The sequence below is a fragment of the Candida oxycetoniae genome (assembly GCF_023343755.2).
Source record: "Candida oxycetoniae strain CBS 10844 chromosome Unknown scaffold11, whole genome shotgun sequence".
Classification (NCBI taxonomy): domain Eukaryota; kingdom Fungi; phylum Ascomycota; class Pichiomycetes; order Serinales; family Debaryomycetaceae; genus Lodderomyces; species Lodderomyces oxycetoniae.
This window is the reverse complement of record NW_026055485.1, coordinates 224,585-245,662: the sequence shown is the minus strand read 5'-3', so window position 1 is coordinate 245,662 and position 21,078 is coordinate 224,585. Positions and strand designations below refer to the sequence as shown.

General features: G+C 37.9%; 10 protein-coding genes across 10 annotated transcripts; 9 read left to right on the top strand and 1 right to left on the bottom strand. All coding sequences in view use genetic code 12, as the record gives it.

Moving 5' to 3' along the window:
• Positions 1-142: 142 nt before the first annotated feature.
• Positions 143-1,579, top strand: KGF56_004688 (uncharacterized protein; the record flags this gene model as incomplete). Its single annotated transcript, XM_049326154.1, has 1 exon — positions 143-1,579. The coding sequence occupies one exon, from the start codon at positions 143-145 to the stop codon at positions 1,577-1,579; it is 1,437 nt and encodes a 478-aa protein (XP_049178343.1).
• Positions 1,580-1,709: 130 nt separating this feature from the next.
• Positions 1,710-3,167, top strand: BNA4 (kynurenine 3-monooxygenase; the record flags this gene model as incomplete). Its single annotated transcript, XM_049326153.1, has 1 exon — positions 1,710-3,167. One exon carries the CDS (start codon positions 1,710-1,712, stop codon positions 3,165-3,167), a length of 1,458 nt encoding a protein of 485 aa, XP_049178342.1.
• A 120-nt stretch (positions 3,168-3,287) lies between these two features.
• On the top strand, positions 3,288-4,553 carry TIM44 (protein translocase subunit; the record flags this gene model as incomplete). The annotated part of the gene is made up of 1 exon (XM_049326152.1): positions 3,288-4,553. One exon carries the CDS (start codon positions 3,288-3,290, stop codon positions 4,551-4,553), a length of 1,266 nt encoding a protein of 421 aa, XP_049178341.1.
• A 321-nt stretch (positions 4,554-4,874) lies between these two features.
• Positions 4,875-6,221, top strand: GLO3 (ADP-ribosylation factor GTPase-activating protein; the record flags this gene model as incomplete). The annotated part of the gene is made up of 1 exon (XM_049326151.1): positions 4,875-6,221. One exon carries the CDS (start codon positions 4,875-4,877, stop codon positions 6,219-6,221), a length of 1,347 nt encoding a protein of 448 aa, XP_049178340.1.
• A 427-nt stretch (positions 6,222-6,648) lies between these two features.
• HGT19 (Hgt19p) lies at positions 6,649-8,571 on the bottom strand (the record flags this gene model as incomplete). Its single annotated transcript, XM_049326150.1, has 1 exon — positions 6,649-8,571. One exon carries the CDS (start codon positions 8,569-8,571, stop codon positions 6,649-6,651), a length of 1,923 nt encoding a protein of 640 aa, XP_049178339.1.
• A 3,460-nt stretch (positions 8,572-12,031) lies between these two features.
• Positions 12,032-12,682, top strand: KGF56_004683 (uncharacterized protein; the record flags this gene model as incomplete). The annotated part of the gene is made up of 1 exon (XM_049326149.1): positions 12,032-12,682. One exon carries the CDS (start codon positions 12,032-12,034, stop codon positions 12,680-12,682), a length of 651 nt encoding a protein of 216 aa, XP_049178338.1.
• A 230-nt stretch (positions 12,683-12,912) lies between these two features.
• On the top strand, positions 12,913-14,034 carry ETR1 (Etr1p; the record flags this gene model as incomplete). Its single annotated transcript, XM_049326146.1, has 1 exon — positions 12,913-14,034. One exon carries the CDS (start codon positions 12,913-12,915, stop codon positions 14,032-14,034), a length of 1,122 nt encoding a protein of 373 aa, XP_049178337.1.
• A 654-nt stretch (positions 14,035-14,688) lies between these two features.
• Positions 14,689-16,566, top strand: DAL1 (allantoinase; the record flags this gene model as incomplete). Its single annotated transcript, XM_049326145.1, has 1 exon — positions 14,689-16,566. One exon carries the CDS (start codon positions 14,689-14,691, stop codon positions 16,564-16,566), a length of 1,878 nt encoding a protein of 625 aa, XP_049178336.1.
• A 1,839-nt stretch (positions 16,567-18,405) lies between these two features.
• KGF56_004680 (uncharacterized protein) lies at positions 18,406-18,753 on the top strand (the record flags this gene model as incomplete). The annotated part of the gene is made up of 1 exon (XM_049326144.1): positions 18,406-18,753. One exon carries the CDS (start codon positions 18,406-18,408, stop codon positions 18,751-18,753), a length of 348 nt encoding a protein of 115 aa, XP_049178335.1.
• A 533-nt stretch (positions 18,754-19,286) lies between these two features.
• KGF56_004679 (uncharacterized protein) lies at positions 19,287-20,987 on the top strand (the record flags this gene model as incomplete). The annotated part of the gene is made up of 1 exon (XM_049326143.1): positions 19,287-20,987. The coding sequence occupies one exon, from the start codon at positions 19,287-19,289 to the stop codon at positions 20,985-20,987; it is 1,701 nt and encodes a 566-aa protein (XP_049178334.1).
• Between the last annotated feature and the right edge of the window lie 91 nt (positions 20,988-21,078).

The window sequence follows — 21,078 nt, the reverse complement described above, 5'->3', positions numbered from 1 at the left end:
CCATTCACGTGGCACATACCATTTTTAATCTTTTTTTCTTTGTTTTCTTCTCTTTCTTGTTTCTTAGTTTAAATATCATGCAGAAATCAGGTTCCATTTACCAATATTGATAAGAAGAGATTTTGGAAAAGAGTATAGGAATATGACGACAGATATCACATCACCGCCCTTGCCGCCTAGAAAAGAGGAGAGGGTTGTTGTTGGTCTGCCTGATTTTAGTGCAACAATTGACCTTAAAAAGGCGCTTCCCGAATTACCCAATGAGGGATTGAAGTTTACACCTGATGACAGCTTGTCGCATATATCGCTTATTAGGCAGATGAAGCTTTACAGTTCACCTGCGATGAATAATAGCTATAGTGTCATTTCCAATGATGCCTCATTGAGTGTGAAACCATTACCCGAAACTGAAGCAAATGAAGACTCTTTTTGGCTAAGGGTGATTAGCGACTATAGTAACCAGATTGTGAGAAATGAGAATGCTGAAGTTTTAGAAACAAATATAATCAATGGGATTCCCCTTGAATTGAGGGGCAGGGTTTACAGTAAGACACTTGAAATCAAGTACAAGTTCAATAGTAAAAGGGAACTTGAGGCCTGTTTGAAAAGGGGGGGTGACTCAAAACCCAGCTCTGAGGATGTGCTAATTCCCTCTGAGGATGTGGTGAAGCTGATTCGCTCCTTGGATGCTAGCAATCAGGAGGTCAATAAAGCTCTTGAAGTGTTTTTATCAAGTGTATACGAGTTGCTTTATGAAATACCTATGCTGGACGAGGAAAGATTTTTTATTTTATTAAAGATATATCAGTGGTATATGACTATTAAAGAGGATGAATTCATGTATAAGGTGAGTCGTGCATTAGAAGACTCATTGGGCTGTTTTTCTCATATATCAAGTCAGGGTATAAACTGGTCTATATACTACCGAAGTATTTTACCAAATTTACTTTGTGGAATGTTTTCAAAAGAACTCAATTTGCTATTATTTGACTTGATTGTTTTTGAAGGTATTGATTTCATTCTTCGACTCCTACTTTGGTGCTTTATGGAAAACCAAGAAAATCTTGCTTCTTTAGAAGGAGACGATTTGTTCAGTTTTATAAACTCACCCGAGTTCTTTTCCCCAGTAAAAAACGGCGATATCTCCCAGATATTGAAATTAAGCCCACCAGTCATTCTTTACGAAAATGAGTTTTACCTAATGAAAGCAAACTCGCTAAGCAACAACAGAAACGAGCTATCAAACTTGAAGGAGGTTCACGAAGACTTGGTGGTAAAAATCAACAATACAAAGCACAATATTGAAGACCTTCAACTAACACATACCGAGATTTCTGAGCAAAGCAATCAATATACGTCGGATTTGGAAACGGCTCTACAAGAGAAGGAACAATTAAACAAGGAAAGAGCTGAATTGCAGAGTAAATACGAACATCTCACAATGAAGGAAAATCTAGCCAATACCATCCAAGCAAATAAAGAGTTCTCACAAAGAAACGAAGATTTAAAGCTGCAAGTGGACAATTTGAAAAAGATAGTTGAACAAAAGAAGATAAAGCTTGCCAAGGTTAGTGTGTAATTGAAATATATATATAAGAAAAAGAAGAAAAGAATAGGATGATTTTTATGATTTTATGAATTTTTTTTTTCCCGGTTTATTCTTTCTCGTAGATTTATACGATCCAAACTAAAGATACAAGCTCTGTAATATGGATAAGATTAAGGAAAAAGAAGGAACTAAAATTGGGGTAGTCGGGGCGGGACTAGTGGGATGCCTTGCTGCATTGGCATTTGTTTCTAAAGGTTACAAAGTAACTCTCTTTGAGTCGAGACCTGACCCGAAATTAGCTGATGCGAGCCAGAGAAATCTCCGATCGATTAATTTAGCTGTTAGCAATAGAGGAATTAGAGCATTGCGGTATGTTGATGATGAATTGGCCGAGAAAGTCCTTTCCCGAGTCACTCCAATGAAGGGAAGGATGATTCATGATATCACTGGGCTCAAACAAGAGTCTCAGTTATACGGGTTAAATGGCGAGTGCATAAACTCAATAGACAGGGCATTTCTCAATAATCTTCTTTTGGATGAATTGAGAAGCAAAAATGTTGAGTTATATTTTGAACATAAATTGGTCAAGTTATCCAACATGGACCGGGGCGGGGACCGGGGCGGGGACCAGGACCAGGACCAGGACCAGGGCCATGGACAACAAGAACAACGTCCAGTAATCGAGGTTGTGGATACCAAGGGAAAGTTGGAAAAGTATGAATTTGATTATATTATCGGCGCAGATGGAGCACACTCTCAGTTCAGATATCAAATGCAGAAACATATGAGAATGGATTTTTCCCAAAAATACATTGATATGCAATATATCGAGTTGTACATCCCTCCAGATGGTGTCAACAAATTTTCAATCGACCCAAACCATTTACATATTTGGCCAAGACACAAGTTTATGTTGATTGCATTAGCAAATGAGGATGGGTCGTTTACAACCACATTTTTCAGCCCATGGTCTGTTATTGAATCCATAAAATCGAGCAAAGAGTTTGTTGAATTTTTCAAGGAAAACTTTCCCGATGCTGTCAAATTGATTGGAGAAGAAGCTCTTGCCGAGGCATACGTTAAGAATCCAAGAGGTTCTCTCATGCAGGTAAGCGCATTTCCTTACAACAGTCCTCAAGGAAAAGCTCTTATTATTGGTGACGCTGCACACTCAATGGTGCCTTTCTATGGACAGGGTATGAACTGTGGATTTGAAGATGTGAGAATCATGATGGAACTAATTGATAAACACAAGAGTATTGAGCAAGCATTTGTAGAGTATTCGCCATTGAGAAAGAAAGACTTGGACGCAATCTGTACACTAGCTTTGGAAAATTATTACGAAATGTCTTCAAAAGTGACAAATGTTTGGTATTTGGCAAAAAAGAAAATCGACTACTCGTTGGGTAGATGGTTGAAAAACAAATGGTTACCGTTGTATACGATGATTTCTTTTAGAGACGATATTCCATACTCAAAAGCAGTGGAAATAGAAAAGGCCCAATCAAGAATTATTACAAATTTGCAAATCGGGATATTCAGCTCAGTCTTGGTTTACGGTATCGTACAAGGCTTGAATCTTTATGATAAGTTCAATGTGAGAAATATGACTTCATAATATACTACTGGCCATTTCTTTTTCTTTTTTTTTTTCATCTTTTTTTTTTTCCACACGGATTTGAAAAATTTAGTTGATGAGGAAGAAGATTGTAAGTATTATCAACTTGTAAATAGAACCATGATTAGGTCCACTTTTGACAGATCCGTCAGCAGAGCTGGCCGAGTGGTTGCTATCTCTAAATTTCACACCACCTCTTTTGTTTTCAGTGAAAAGCCTCCCACCACACCATTAAAAGTTTTTCTTGATACTTTTCGACAAGAGGTTAAAAAATCTAGCGAATTAAAAGAGAATATAAAAGCTTTGCAAGATGAGTCTGGAAGGCTAGCAGAGTCTGAGGCATTCAAAAGAGCTAAGGAAGCCTACGCTAAAGCCCAAAAGGGAAGTAGTGCAGCAGGGGTGATGGTGAAGAAGACAGCAGACGCCGTTGGCGATGTGGCACAAAAAGCTTGGGACTCGCCTGTGGGGAAAGGTGTCAGAACATCAGTTCGCGTTAGCGCAGAAGCAGCAGATAAGGCCTTTGAGCCAGTGAGAAAAACTCAAATATATAAAGATGTTTCTGAGGTGATTGACGATGGGTCATCTACATCGTATGGAGGGTTTTTAACTAAAGAGCAGCGACAATTATTGAGGCAAAAGGAATTAGAGAGGAGGTTGAAGGAAGGATACAGCGGGCCCGTGAAGGAGAATGAAAAGGCTGGATCCGAATTAGTGGCCACTGAAGAAAAAGCATCGGGGCCATCTGTGGGCGAGAAATGGGATACTTTTAAACAAAAGTCGCCGATTGGTAAAGGAATCGCATATTTGAAAGAAAGGTGGGACGAATCGGAAAACGGGTTAATTAGTGTTGTACGTACGATAATTGAAAAAGTTGCCGGTTTTTTTGCAGAAACAGAACAAGCAAAGACAATTAAACAATTTAAATATATGGATCCTTCCTTTCGTCTCACGGATTTTCAAAAGACATTAACCAACTATATTGTTCCTGAGATTATTGATGCTTATAATAAAAATGATGCCAAGGTTCTTAAAGAATGGTTTAGTGAAGCTCCATACAATGTTTGGGAAGCACACAACAAACAGTTTATCCAACAAGGGTTATTTTCAGATAGCAGGATTTTGGACATTAGAGGAGTCGATGTGGTTACTTGTAAAATGTTGCAACCAAATGATACTCCCGTTATTGTGGTGAGCTGTAGAGCTCAGGAGATTCATTTATATAGAAATGCGAAAACGGGAGAGATTGCTGCAGGTACTGAGGATCATATTCAGTTAAGTACATATGCTATGGTGCTCACAAGAATCCCAGAGGAGTTTGATAACAAGACGACCGAAGGATGGAAAATAGTTGAGTTTGCCAGAGGTGGGTCAAGGCCATTCCATTAAGTAGAAAGATTTAATTTGTAAATAAATTGAAAAAAACAAAACAAAACGTAGCAAACAAAATACAATTAGAGATAACGTAGTAACTAAACATTACTAGCTAAACATTATTAGCTAAACAGCATTAAGAAAACGTAGTAGTTGGGCATTTTTCCATCAAAAGAAACAATAGGGCCTAAAAAAATGAAGAAAAAATAAAAGAGACGAAGTGTGAAAGGTGGAAGGAAGGAGAGAGAGAGAAAAAAATATATATAGCTTTGCGGGATAGAGAAATTTTTATTGACACCTAGTGTGAGTAAAACTTGTCCATTTGATTGCTCTGATATGTCTGACGCTATAGCTTCTAAGGAAGAAGCGTCCAAGGTGTTTGATAAGCTCAGGAAAGACCCTGCTAATCAAGTTTGTTTTGACTGCTCCAACAAGAATCCAACATGGACATCAATACCATTTGGTATTTTCTTATGTTTACAATGTTCATCGGTGCACAGGAATCTAGGTGTTCACGTTTCCTTTGTCAAGTCGTCTAACTTGGATTCCTGGCAAAGAATACAGTTGAGGAATTTCAAATTTGGAGGAAACCGGCATGCTAAGGATTTTTTCCTAAAGAATGGTGGTTCTCAATTTGTGAATAACATGAACCAAGTAGACGCTTTGGCCAAGTATACGTCGCCAGTCGCCAACAAGTACAAGGAAAAATTAAAACAGAAATCGGCACAAGATGCCCAAAAGTATCCTGATATTGTTACCTTGGAGGATTTGAATGATGCCGATTCCAGTAGCGAGTCTCCAAGTGAAAGTACAGACGATTTTTTTTCAAATTGGACCAAGCCAGTTGCTCCAACGCCATCACCCCTTGGCTCGAAAAGCGGTACTCCTAATGCATCAACTGATGATTTACTGAAAAAGAAACCCGTTGTTAGAACAACAGCGAGCGCAACAAGATTAAAGAGTAGCACCACTGCGGCCAAAAAATCAATATTATCCTCTAAAGGTGGTAATGGTCCTAGAAGAGCAGCCAAGAAGATCAACAAAGACGAAATTATTGATTTTGATGAGATTGAAAGAAAAGCAAAAGAAGAAGAGGAGGAGAAGAAAAAATTGGGGTACAGTCCCGAAGAGCCTGTGAAAGCTTCAGCAGCTGTTGCTTCAGTATCACAAGAAAAGAAACAACCATCAACTTTGGCATCGATAAAGAAAGAGAATCGCGCTGCGCAGCCCGTCCAAGAAACTACTCAGCAATTTCAAAAGCTAGGCTTTGGTATGATACAAGGAGAGAACAATGTCACCACGGGGCCGGTTAAGCAGTATAAAGAGGTGAACTATTCAGGAGAAGTTGCTAATAAATATGGTTCTCAAAAGGGAATTTCATCAGACGAATTTTTTGGGAGAGGACCAAGATTTGATGAAAATGCCAAAAACGAAGCCAAAACTAAGTTACAGGCATTTAACGGGGCCCAATCAATCTCTTCTTCATCGTACTTTGGAGAAGAGGAACAGCAGCCTACACGTTCAAACACAAATGGTATCAGCTTGAGTGATTTGGAAGCAAGTGCTAGAGAGTTTGCTTCCAGATTTTCAGGAAATGCAAATCAAGATATGGAGGTTTTGAAAGATGCTTTAGAAGATGGTGCAAATAAATTGGGGTCTTATTTGAGAGATTTTTTGAGGTAAGGCAAGGAACCAAAGCAGAGCAAGTAAATAGATAATATAAAATAAAAAAAGAAACATAAAATTGGTGAGTCAACTTAAAAAAAAAAGGGCATTTCAAATTACAAAAATCTAAATCACTATAACTTTGTCATTCTAACCAGTAAAGCAAAGTATTCTTGCGACACTAGCGAGGCGAAGCGAGCTAGTGGAGCAGTATGTAGAGAGTAGAGAGTAGCGACACTAATAAAGATATATCAAGTTGAATACGAAATCTAATAGTGTCGGTGACAACTAGTGTCGATAGTATCAGTGGCAGCTGGTGTGCCCCACTATCTCGCTATGCTCGATAGTGTCGATAGTGTCGATAGTGTCGATAGTGTCTGTGGCAGCTAGTGTGCTCCACTATCTCGCTATGCTCGATAGTGTATTTTTTTTTCTTTTTTATCCTCTATTCTATCATGGAAACTTCTGGCTTGTCATTCCACTCTTCAGAAGTAACAGCCATTCTTTGATGTTCATAGAGTGGAGGTGGGTCAACCACATTCTTCCTCCTAAGAACATACCTTTGGATGCCATTCCAAAATGTTTTTGTCCTATATACAGCATGCGTATACATGGGCACTTCAAATACAGAGTCCAACTCTTCCAAAGTTAAGCCTTTTGTCTCTGGTAAAAACCACAAAACTAAAAAGAAACCAATTGCATTCCAAGCTGCATAAAACCCAAAAGCACCAGTGGAAGTCATTGCTTTCTGCATTCTAGGCCAAGTAAATGCCAAAATAAAATTAAAGAACCAACATGTGGCTGTTGCCCACGCCATACCCAAATCTCTAATATATAATGGGAACGCTTCTGCTGAATAGGTAAATGGAACAGGACCTTCAGATGAACTGTAAACGCAACTGAATAGGTACACACCCACTGTTACCATTGCAACCTGTCCTCGCGTATTTGTAATTAAAAAGCCGCAACCAGCAACAAGCAAAAATGCACACATAAATGGGAACGCAAACAATAGCAAGTTCCGACGGCCAAAAGTGTCAATTGTAAAGAAACTAGGTATTGCAAAAACAAAGTTTATCATACCAAACCCCCAAGATGCTAAAAGTGCCGAAATGACGCTATAGTTTGCCGAGATAAAAATCGATGATGAGTAATAGGCAATGACATTGATACCGCAAAACTGTTGCATAAACATCACAATCCACGAGGCAATAGCACCATTTCTATTTCTTCTAATAGAAAACATTTGTATAAGTCTTTTCCAAGTAGGTATATCATAAGAGCCTTCCTCCAAAAGAAGCACATGTTGATAAAACGTGTCACGCGCCGCAGCAATCCTCTCAATCCTTAGTTGTTCCAAACTCTCAAAAGCTTCTTTGTGTCTGTTCTTTCCCATTAGCCAACGTGGGGACTCTGGAACAAATGGGATTTGGAACAAAACAATAGCTGCCGGAATAAATGCACTTCCCAACATCAATCTCCAGTTTAATCCAGTGCCAAAGCTGTGGTTTGGTACATAATAAAATGCTAAACTCAGCACGTAACCAAACATAATACCAACAGCTGTAAAAAATTGCCACAACATAACCAATGCACCTCTAATCTGTTTAGGAGTGCACTCAGCTGCATATGCTGGAACTGTAGCACTCTTGATTCCAATACCAAAACCCAAAAAAAATCTTGCTATAAATAAATGCCACCACGTATTAACGAATCCACTCCAGATGCATGTTGCCGCTGAAATTAGACAAGTCACCCAAATCGTCCACTTTCTTCCCAAATAATGATTCCAAGAGTCAGACATCCAACAAGCTACACACGAAGCACACAAGTAAGGAGCAGAGTTGACTAATCCCTCAATCAAATCAGCATTCTTCATCTCAGTGACACCAAATGCTTTTGGATAAAACAATGTGGCGCCATTGATAACCGACTCGTCCATCCCTTGTACTGCTGCTGCCATTGAACCTACTGCAATAACTGCCACCAACTTCATAGGTACGTGCCATTTTTTTGTGTTTTCAATATAAAGCCCGCTTTTTTCTTTATCACTCAAAAACGGCATGGAGTTAAAAGCATTCGGTGCCCTAGCCACCGCAGCAGCTCTAGAAAATAACTCAGGGTCCAAATCATGTTTTATGGCATAGTTCCGCCCCATTTGCATAACTTGTTTTTCTGTATACTGTGCCAAAATATTCCCACGTTCTCCATCTACACGTTCTGCTTCATCATCCATAGACTCCAATTCCGAAGCATCTTTATTTTTCAAGCCTTTATTTGAACTTGAGGAGGAGCTAGCATTTTCGAAAAGGCCATCGTTAGCATGTTGATCTATAATAACCTTCTCCGTATCCGAGTCGGTACTCATAGTGTAAATTCGTAAATTCGTGAATTTCTTTGTGAATTGTCTTTATCCTTGGCTTTGTAACAATATAGATTTCTTTCCCGTCTCTTATATATATATATATATATAAATTAATATATATGGTAAAGCAATTTTTTTAGGATAAAGCAAGTACCCTTCTCTAGTAATAAGTAGAATGGGTTATATACTATTTATATTTATATATTGAATTCGACCGAATATCAAAGGCCTTAATAAAAACAAAAAATTAAAAATATTGGCGTCACGTCACTAGTGTTTAAAAAAAAAACTAGATAAGCTAACAACAACCCTTATACGAATACATCTGTCAGGACGTGGGGGGGGGAATGAGAAATGGGGGATAGTGGTCGGAAGAATACAATACCAATTTAATTTGCCTGTCTATTTTATTTTTAAGTAACTATTGCATCCAAATACTGCAGACAAGTTATTTTGACGTGGACACAAAAACCAAGATAGAAATTCCGATTTTCCATAATTTTTCCTGGGGTCAAAAGAGGCTGAAAAATTAATGTTAGGCGCCAACATGATAATATGGGGCACAACAAGGGAAAGAATTTATATAGGGCATGACAAGGGAAAGAATTTGTTTAGGGCACGACTTTATATAGGGGCCTTCTATTACCCCCCCAGTAATCATCTCTTATAACAGTTCATACCAGATATTCCAATAAAAAGATGATTTTTAATCAAAAATAGTTTATGATTGTTCGACACATCCTTGACTATGTTACTTTTAACTTTTACTACTGCAGTTTTAATGTTGCTATTTCACTTGCAAGTCTTTAATAATTTTGCGTGTTTTGCGTTTGCCGTGTGTATATAAAGTGCAAAGAAATTTTTCTGGCTAATTTCTCAAAGTGTTAACCTTTAATGCATCTGGGTATGGAGAGGGAAAGAGAGAAGGAGAAAAAGTGTTTGGTTAAAAGTCATGTATCTCCCATTATAAGTCTTTGCAAAGTCGGGTTCGATGGAACAACAGAAAACAGAGAAAAGAAAACAAAAAACAGAAGTCATAGAATAGAATTCATAGAATGGAAGTCATAGAATAGAAGTCATACAACAGAAGTCATACAACAGAAGTCATACAACAGAAGTCATATAACAGAAGAAACAGTATGATGTTTGAAGTTGTGCAGTGTGTAAAACTATTATTTTTTTTTTTTGCATGAACGTTCCGACACACACCCCTCTGTTTCGTCATTGCGCTTTCCAGGACGATAGACTTGCCATCTTGTTACTATTAAGTTAATGTTGGACACATTCAATCTTCCTCACACAGAGAAAAAGTGAGAGAATATACATAATATTCTCATTGCAGAGGTAGATTTATTGATTTCCCTTACTTAGTTTTGACAAATAGAGGTGCATTGCAATTTCATCTGTGTGTTTATTAGAATTTATTGTCACTCCACGTCAAGATCGCTACATGCCAAACCCGTGATGGGGTTATGAGATTTGTAAACATTTTACTTTTTTTTTTTTTTCCTCTAACTTTCTTCCCCCCCCCCCCGCTTTTTAAATTAAGTTAATCTAGATTATTTTGAAAAAAAAAATGTACAGAAGCAACCCCACTTTGACCATCTTTCCGTTATAAGATACAATAACACCTATTTTGATCTAACTGGTTAAAAAAAAAAGGGTTTTACGTTAGTGGCTATCTCCTTTCAATAAGATAGTTGTACAATGACGCAATAGTTGAATCTCTAAAATCTCTCGAGGAAATGAAAAAAAAAGAAAAAATAAAATAGAATATAAGCCCTCCCCCAAGCTTGTGGGACAATAGGAACAAGTGAAGGTACAACTATGAAATAAGATCTCATTAAACCAACTTAACTAAGTTACATTGTCTTTACAAATACGATAAACATTGGTGTTGAAAGCAGTAGGGCTTGCTATTTAGTTAAGGGGGAGAATCGATAGATTTTGAGCGCCACTATCGGGCAGCACTATCGAGCAGCACTATCGAGCAGAGCGACACTATCGAGCAACTCTTTGTAGACACTATCTCGCTCTGCTCGATAGTGCTGCCCGATAGTGCTGCCCGATAGTGCCGCTCAGCTCGATGGTGGAGCAACTCTTTGTAGCTTGGTCTTTCAACTAAAAAGTGTAGCAAGATAGTATTGAAGAAAGACATTGTAAGACAACCCTATGGCTGATAGTGTCACAGGTACAAAAATTACCCCAAGTTCTTCTCATATATACCGGAAAAAGGTACAATATTAATTTTAGTGAATTCTCATAATTAAAACCAAAAACTCATAAAGTTTTTATATGTGACTGATAAATATCGTTATTGAAAGTGTAGTTTATATTGAAATGGTGCGCAATTTTACACTTGTACCAGAGATCAATTTTCTACTACATCCGAACCTAGAAAAATATATGAAACTTTTGAGATCCAATGATTCACTTAGGAATAGCACAAGAATGGTGACAAAGGTATATAGGAAGGCAAGTATGGATTTATGAAAGGAAATAGTGTCACTAGTCAGTGCTGCTCCACTATCATGCTGGGCTAGATAGTGTCGAATTTATCTACTTTTTGGCATGAAAACTGAGCAAATCAATATCGCAGAGATTTTCAAAAAAAATATACAAGGCCTAAAAATCTTTGGCAATCCACAGAAAGATATGACAACTAGTGTGCTCCACTATCGAGCAAAACGAGATAGTGGAAAACAGTGTTCATAAAAGTAAATTGACTTTAGAGTTATGCGAGATAGTGGAAAACAGTGTTCATAAAAGTAAATTGACTTTAGAGTTATCGTAAAAAACCAAATCGAATCCACTTTACAATTATATTCTCAATGTAACTTCTCTATAAGAGCTATCCAAAGCTTCCTCGATTCAACTTACCCTTTTTTTTTCATGTGCTACGCCTATATTTCACCCGACTGGTCAATTCTCGATGCGTTTACTATAGAGCTGCCTAGCTGCTCAGTTACTCGATAGTGTCGATAGTGCTTCACTATCTCGCTTTGCTGGATAGTGATAGTGTCGATAGTGTCGATAGTCTCAATAGTGCTTCGCTTCGCTCGACTGTCCAGTTACTTTAGTTACCACGTTGCCCAGGTCCTACACTTATAAAGCCTAATTCTAGCGGACCAAGTAAAACACACCTTTATCCGCGTGTTTGTCTTACTCGATCTCAACCTTGACATGGCATACAAATCCTCGGAAACTTATTCCTTTAGTAGGAATAATCATCACAAAGATTATTTTATGGGGAAAACAAAAACATCTCCAAAAAAAAAAAAAAATAATACGCGCTAAGAAGGATGATGAAAAAAAAAATATATATCTTTGCAAAGATAAGTAAAGATATAAAAAAAGACTAGAATGCTTCAATTTTACCCCTCTTTGTTGAACTTCAACAGGCTTGCATAGATTTCTGACACACTTTACACTTTTTCAACTAGTTTTTCCACCACCAGCTGGCATGTCGGTTCAAGCTTTAAACGCACAGTACTTATACTATCTCCTCAAGTATCCACTTTTAACCAAGTCGATAACTTCAGGGATTCTCAATGGATTGAACGAAATAGTATCATCTGTTCTCACAAATGAATACCAAGAAACATCCATTTTTGGCATGAAAGTGAAACACATATTCAGTCTGAAATTGTTGAAAATGATTATATACGGAAGCTTGATTTCAACGCCAATAAGTCACAATATGTATTCAGTGATAAACAAAAACTTTAAAGCTCCATTAACTCCAAAACAAAAAGTGTTACAACTTCTTACTTCCCTTTTAACGGTTACTCCTACATTATCAGTATGTTTTGTGTCTTGGATCTCATTAATTAACAATTATGCTCCTACAAAGGGGACCAACATCTGTGGCGAGTTGAAAAGAATAGTATATACTATAAAAATGGGATTGAAAAAAGGATTGCCTCCAGTATTGAGATCTTCATTGGTCACCTCATTTTTAGCCTTGATTGCTGCTCAAAAATTTGTTCACCCGGACTTATGGGTGGTTTTCTTTAGCTTGATATATTTCGTATTGGGCACCTTCCAAAACACAAAGTTAAAGAGATTGCAAAAGCAACAAAAATTAAAGGAGTTGGATAAAAAGGATATATAGAAATGGGTATAGAAACCTGTATGAGTTATTAATTAATGAAAAATAACACAAAAAGTGAATAACCCAAAAAAAAAAAAAAAAAAAAATTAATCCCCGGACTATGCGATTGGATCAATTGGATTTAATTGCATAGTAACTCCACCTACCTTTTTCTTTCACTTTCCTTCTCTCACCACAGACCTAGAATGTCACTAATTCAACGAATTACTCCCTTTGTATTCAAAAGAACAATGATCACCGCTCAAGCAGTATTGTATCAGCAACATGGAGAGCCACAGGAAGTATTATTCACTCATAGTTTTAAAATTGATGATGAGAATTTGAAGCCAGATGCGGTAGTTGTTAAAACATTGGCATCTCCTGTAAACCCATCTGATATCAATCAAATCCAAGGAGTATACCCTTCAAAGCCACCGAAAACTTTAGACTTTGGCACTGAAGAACCAGCTGCTCCTTGTGGTAACGAGGGATTATTTGAAGTTTTGAAAGTTGGCGAAAATGTCAAGGATTTCCAGCCTGGGGATTGGGTGATCCCAAGTAACGTTAATTTTGGTACTTGGAGAACTCATGCCTTGGGGACCGTCTCCAACTTTATCAAATTGCCCAACCCTGCTCAAACACAGCAGCAAAATGATCCTGCCAAAAAGGGGCTAACTGTGAGTCAAGCTGCTACAATCTCTGTAAATCCACCCACTGCGTATCTCATGTTGACTCATTATGTAAAACTTAGATCAGGAAAAGATTGGTTTGTTCAAAACGGAGGAACTTCGGCAGTTGGAAAATACGCATCTCAAATCGGTAAACTTTTGGGAATCAATTCAATCTCGGTGGTTAGAGACAGAGATGATCTCGATGAAACTAGAGAAAAATTGAAACAATTGGGTGCGACAATAGTCATTTCTGAAAAGGAAAACTTGTCCAGAGAAGTGAGCGCTGATATCAAGTCTCGTGTCAAAGAAACTCAAGGTGAAGTGAAACTCGCCCTCAATTGTGTTGGAAGCAAGTCGTCTCAGGGGATTGCCAAGAAATTGAATCATAATGGATTAATGTTGACCTATGGCGGTATGTCGATGCAGCCAGTCTCGATTCCAACATCCTTGTTTATCTTTAAAAATATAATATGTGCTGGATTCTGGGTCACTGAGTTGTTGAAAAACAATCCAGAGTTGAAAAAAAAGACATTGGCGCAGATAGTTGAATGGTACGAAACAGGTAAATTGAGCGATGCCCCTACTAACAAGATCCAATTCAATGAAGATGCTAAAGAGGAATTACATTCGTTATATCTCCGTGGTATTAATGACAAAAATGGCAAACAATTAATCACCTATAATATAGGGGTAAATGAGTAAAATTCGAATAATTAAATAAGTTTAGTTGTAATAGTGAAGAAACTGCCATTTCTATGACTATAAAATGGGCCCACACTAGTTTTGGAGCTGACCACTGGACATGAGCCCACACTAATTATGGAGCTGACCAGTGGACATGAGCCCCCTTCGGCCTCCGCCCCCTCAACAAATCAAATTTTGGCTGACGTAATATTTTCTTTTTTTTTTTCCGTTCCCGTTTCCGCTCCTACAATTTTTTGGTTTTGTAACCTTTTGTTTTCCTCTTATCATTCGGCGATATCCGAATCGAATACTTATCACAATGAGCCAAGTTTGGAACTATTATCTCGCCGTCTAACCATCAAAAAGCAGAACCCTTTTTGGAATATCCTTGTCCACCTCTACCCCCCCCCACTTGATTCTTTGAAATAAGGGATTTCTCTCTCTTTCTCTTTTGTTCTCCTTCTCATTTTTTCCTCTTTCTTTTCTTTTTCCAAAGGGGATCAGAGAAGCACACAGATATTGAATCATTATCATACCACAAGTATTACACCACACAGAAACTTGCATGAAAATAAAGATCTATAAAATTGAAAAACCCACATTGACGTAGTCTACATCTTTTCTGGACCATCACCATCAACCAAAAAAAAAAAAAAAAAATTTATTTATTAAATGTCCAGAGCATTATCTTCTAGTAGGGTGCTAATTGGCACCGAAATTATACACGCAACAGTTATATTTTCGATAGAAACAGGTAAAATTCTACACATTGCAAATCGAGTACTTGCATCTGACGATCCGCTACTCCGTCTATACAATGTTTTACCCATAGATTATCGTAATGTATCGCCGGCGGTTATTATGCCAGGTTTAGTAGATTCTCACGTCCACCTTAACGAACCGGGTCGTACTGAATGGGAAGGGTTTGCAACGGGAACAAAGGCAGCAGCCGCGGGAGGTGTAACAACAGTAGTTGACATGCCATTGAACGCTATCCCGCCAACTACAACTGTGGCCAATTTTAATTTGAAAATAAATGCTGCTAGGAACCAATGTTGGGTAGATGTTGGATTTTGGGGTGGTTTGATCCCTAATAATTTACAAGATCTTATTCCCTTGATAAGAATGGGTGTACGGGGATTTAAAGCATTTATGATTGAAAGCGGTGTAGAGGAGTTCCCCGCAGTCACCCCAAAAACTATCCATGAGGCGATGAAGATTGTTCGGCACGAAAACACATTATTGATGTTTCACGCTGAAATGCAACCAACAACAGAAAACAGGGTCGAGTTCAGTTTATCAGATGATGGGTCTACTTGCAACAGTCCAGTAGAGTTTTCACCGGTACCTGCCCACGAAGACGAGCTTTTGATAAGCACGGATTTCGATCTAGGCATGTCCTCTTCTTTCATTGATAGGGCACCAATGCCAGTAGTCAAACTACTCAAAAAGGATCCAGGAAATCACCATGATGAACACGAAAACTGTTGTCTTCCTCATAACCACGCGGGTTCCATAAATCACAGTGTATTAAGTGATGAACAAGCAATGGCATTGGCCCATAACCCCATACTTGCAGGTGCTGAACCAACTTTTGGAAAAAACGCAATAAAAGTGAATAAACACAGTCGAAATGGATCAACAGAGGAGTCTTTACAATATAGACTTCACCCAGAACGATTTGGGTCTTCTTTCTTCAATGAAGACATAAAAATCGATACCCCATTAACTCTAGCAACAAAAGCAGAGCCGTTTTTAACAAACATCGATGCCACATCATATGCTGCATTCCTTGCTTCGCGACCAGACAATTTCGAAACAACTGCAATTGCAGAGATTATCAATTGCTCTACACTAATCCCCACCGTACCACTTCACATTGTACACTTGGCAACTCACGAAGCTGTTCCATTGCTCAGGGCAGCAAAAGTAAAGGGACTTCCAATTACAGCAGAAACTTGTTTCCATTACTTGTCTCTTTGTGCCGAGAAAATCGGCAACTGCTCTACTCATTTCAAGTGCTGTCCACCAATACGTACAGATGACAATAGAAAATTGTTATGGAAAGCGTTACGCAACGACATTATCACCACAATCGTGAGCGACCATTCCCCGTGCACGCCCGATCTCAAGGGATTAGAAAAGGGAGATTTTTTCGAAGCTTGGGGCGGTATATCTAGTGTTGGACTTGGATTACCAATATTGTTTACCGAGGGTCAAAAGCTCAATCCGCCTATTAGTCTTGTGGAAATTAACAAATGGTGTTCATTAAATACCGCAAAACAAGTAGGTTTGGAGAATAGGAAAGGCGCCATTAAAATTGGGTATGATGCCGATTTATGTATACTTGACACGGAAGCAACATTCAAAATTGAGAATGACAAAACTTTTTTTAAGAATAAATTGACTGCTTATGATGGTATGGAGTTTAAGGGGAGAGTATTGGAAACTATTGTCAGAGGTAATTCAGTTTATGCATTTGGTAAGGGCCATTCTGATATACCACTAGGAAACTTGTTACTAGAACCAAGGAAGAAAGGGGAGATATAAAGGAAGAAAGGGGGAGATATAAATGAAGAAAGGGGAGATATAAATGAAGAAAGGGGAGATATAAATGAAGAAAGGGGAGATATAAATGAAGAAAGGGGAGATATAAATGAAGTTCTTTTGAAGCTGGGTGGGGGTAGGGGTAGGAAAAGGAGACAAAAAATAGATTTTATAGATCATATTGTAGACACTCATATTCACTATCTCGCTCTGCTCGATAGTGGAGCACACTGACTAGCTATATTGTAAAAAGATGTAAAATAGAGGAGTTTGCCAATTTCCTGTCACTTCAGGAGAAAAATAAATTAAAAAAAAAACATTTTGCAAAAAAATGATTCCGCCCAGGATCGAACTGGGGACGTTATGCGTGTTAAGCATATGCCATAACCAACTAGACCACGCAACCATTTCGATGTCAAAAAAATGAGACTGGATCATTATGTGAGCTTTTGATATATTCGATTCAGAAACAGCACAAGCACTATCGTACAATCATTATTTGTTAGACAAATGATAGATATATATATTGGAAGATGATAAAGAGGAGCAATTGAGAATACAAGCAAAAAAAAAAAGCAAAGGAGAGAAACAGAAAAATTGATATAAGGAATACTTTGAGTAAAAAGTAGCATTAATGAACACAAGGTAAAATAGAATTTTAAGGTGTGTGTGTAAAATTATTGCGGGGAAGTGAGGCACGTGATGAAATAAATTTTTTTTCAACAAGGGTATAGCTTTTCACAATTTAAAAACTTGAGCTTCTATAATTATTGATAGAATATCTTCAACACTATCGAGAGACACTATCGAGCGAAGCGAGATAGTGGAGCACACTGACTACACCGACACTATCGAGCGACACTATCTATACCGATACACCTCACTACCTAATACTAATACACCCCTATACTACACCTCTATACTACACCTCTATACTACATCTGTGACAATCTGGATTTTTACATCTAAAATTTCCTATACTTCTACAAATATGTTCTTTATTACTTTTTCTCAAAGAAAAAGTTTTGATTACTATTCTTCTCCACTTTTGCTAATTTTAGGAGACAAAGGGGGTTGACTTCAAGGCGATAAGTTTACCTTAATAGTGCTACTTTGACTAAGCTAAAAAACAAAACCTTTTTTTTAATTAAAGAGACTAAACTTTGATATCAATTCAAAGTTGTTTCCAGATATCCCATAACGTATAGCATGTATCCTTTCGATAACGATAATAATGTAGACGAAATTATTTGATATCACCGTTGTAACTTAGAGACGTTTAGAAATTATGCATCTGAATGAGAAAAAATTCAGAAGAGAGGGAAGGATATACAAGTAGAACCAACTATCAATTGAAAAATAGGCCTGATTAGAGCCTGCTTCTCTTTTTGGTTAAAGCCTGCTTCGAGCCCGCTTCTCTTTTTGGTCAGAGCCTGCTTCGAGCCTGCTCCTCTTTTTGGTTAGAGCTTCCCTTTTCAGAGAGCTAATTCACGCCACGTGGTCTTTCGCACTTTGGTCTAATATATATCCTTACATAATACCTTAGTAATCCTTCTATTGGGCTATTATGTTATCAGAATTTTATCACCACGAGTGCGGCGCTTATACTAAATTAAGCTTTCACCTTTCAATAAAATTTCATAGAATGATCGATTGATAGTTATTCCACTTCAACTCCGACACGCACATTGTGTATCAACTACTTTGAGGACAGAGTCAACGTTTTGCTAGGTATTGCCGCCCTCCCCCCCTCCTTCCCCTTCAAAGAATTGGAGTTGTGCTATAGTCATCTAAGAGTTATTACCCTTATTTCCCTTCCTTCTCTTCTTTTTTTTTTCCACAATGTCATCAACAAATAAAAGAATAGCTTTACCAGCAAGAGTAGAGCCAAAAGTGTTTTTCGCAAATGAAAGAACTTTCTTGTCGTGGTTGAATTTTACAGTCATTTTGGGTTCATTAGGTGTTGGTTTATTGAACTTTGGTGATTACGTTGGTAGAATCTCAGCTGGATTGTTTACATTCATTGCAATGCTTACCATGCTTTATGCTTTGGTTACTTACCATTGGAGAGCCAAGGCCATTAGATTGAGAGGTTCTGGTCCATACGATGACAGGTTTGGTCCTACAATGTTGTGCGTCTTTTTACTAGCTGCTGTGATTATTAACTTTATTTTGAGAATAAGGACCTAAAAAAAAAATTGCTAGCAAGACAATTACAGACAATCAAAGACAATCAAAGACAATCAAAGATATCATGGAGAGGTTAATCGATCAAAGGCTGATATATACATATATATATTGTACTAGTTTAGATGAAAAAAATGAGTGTAAGAAGTTTTCTCAAAATAGAGTTTTCTATTTTGACCCTATCACCGCTTATTGCCGAAAATCAAAAGTTCTGATACAAGTGAATTCAACTGGAATCCTTTATAGCGAGTCCTCGTAAAAAGTACGAGTAGTTCAACGTTTGTTTCAGTGTATATAACCACTTGAGTTGTATTGACAAAGAGCCGCATCAAGGAAAATACAAATTTTGTCTTGGACACAGACACACATCACATACAAGCACTACAGACAGAGACAACAGACAGACACAGCATAGAACAAGGTTTATCCCCCCCACCCCACCTAGTACAACTTTACTACCTTTTTTATTTTTCTATTATAACAGAATGATATACGAACCGTCAAATGTTGTTGCTATATTCTTATCAGAGTTTGACATGAAGTCAGGCTATAAACTTCAATGGGTGAAATTTTACTCTTCTGAGTTTGCGATCGACGGCGTTGAGTACAAGTCGCTTCCTAGTGGAATTCACGATTCGGCAAGCGCAACTGTATTCATAAGTCACAAATCGGGCAAAGAGATGTATTATGGTGTTTGCTGCTTTATACAGTTCACACTTGAAGATAATAATAATGATAGTAGGCAGAATTTGAAAATGTTTTCACTAGGTGTATTGTGTAAACCTAAACCTAGTGAGTGGAAACCAAATGAGTTTATAAACCTTGGATGGGAGTACATTCCTGATTTGAGAGAGGTACTTGAAGACTTGAAAACTAAGATTAAAGCAAATCCAACCGAGCAGGTTGATTTAAATGCATATTTCACCACTTCTCTGGTATTTGAAAAAGTATCCGCCAAACTAGCGAATCCAAAATCAAGTACAATGGACAAAAACAACAACCAGCATCATTTGCTCTTGCAATTGCCAAAGATGTTTCAAATTCTAGGTCCCCTTGTGTTTGTCATTTTCAAACAAAGTTTGCTAAGGAAAAATATAATGATATTCAATGAATTACACATGAATGCCATCCATCAGGGAGATGAGAATGAGAATGGGACTGAAAATAATAATAACAATGAGGGAGAAGAAGAATATACCAGGGACAGCAGTTACAATTATGAGCTTCTTACATCTTTCAGTTACCTTCTCACTGTTTTATCAGTAGTACCTAATAATATCAAACTAAGTGAACGGATTTTGCAATCACAGCAACCTCTATATAGCGTGGGATTAAATGAATTGTCCCTGGGAGAAGTATTTGGAGACCGGGTCAATGGGTACATTGGCGTTACAAGCGATGAAATATTGAAAACCCACTCAATATATGACGTTGGAGTTGAAATCGGCAACACCGTTAAAGTGTTTACCAATGAACATGATCATTCGAAACAGCAAAGCTTCCATCAACTCAAAGCAACAATCAGAGACTACCACAAATTTCAAAGACTTTACTCAAACTCATTTTTGAAGAATTTAAATTTGACACATCTCGCCAATGTGTCAACAGATGATTTGATAAGGGTAGCCTCAAATGATGCCGCAAGTATATTGCACAGGGAAACAGAGACACGTCTGAAGAGCTCCTTCACACCCCTGCCTTTGCGCAAAACGGTCACCGACTTATCTTCCCCATCGTCACAACTTGAGAATGAACCTGCATGGTGGAAATTGGAGGCGGTAGAGCCTTTATCGTGGACAGAGTCGATTTGGTCAGCCTTCTCATGGTTTGCGTCTGCTGGTCAGCAGCTAGATACTACAGAAGAGGAACCTAATGCTCAAGCTACATCAACCAAAACCACAGCGTCTTTACATCAAAAAGTCGATGTTATCGATCTTTTGAAAATAGTAGGGTATTTCCACAAATTCACATACAAGTGGTTCAACTATATAGACGAATTAATCATAGATGCTATACAACAAGAACAGGCCCATTTTGAAACTGAAGAGGATCAAACACTCGTGAGGCAAGAAATTATTGAAACGTTACACATATCGTATCAGGACATGTTGGAAATCGAATTGGATCCATATAGCGCGCAGGATATATCATTTATCAAGGAGTTTGTTTTGTTGTATTATGGTGATAAAGTTGAGAGGGTAAGTGTTGGATATAATTTGAGTAGTATATGTTGCTGAAAGCTCCACTATCGAGCAGAACGAGATAGTGGAGCAGCACTGACTAGCTGCCACCAACACTGACTAGCTGCCACCAACACTGACTAGCTGC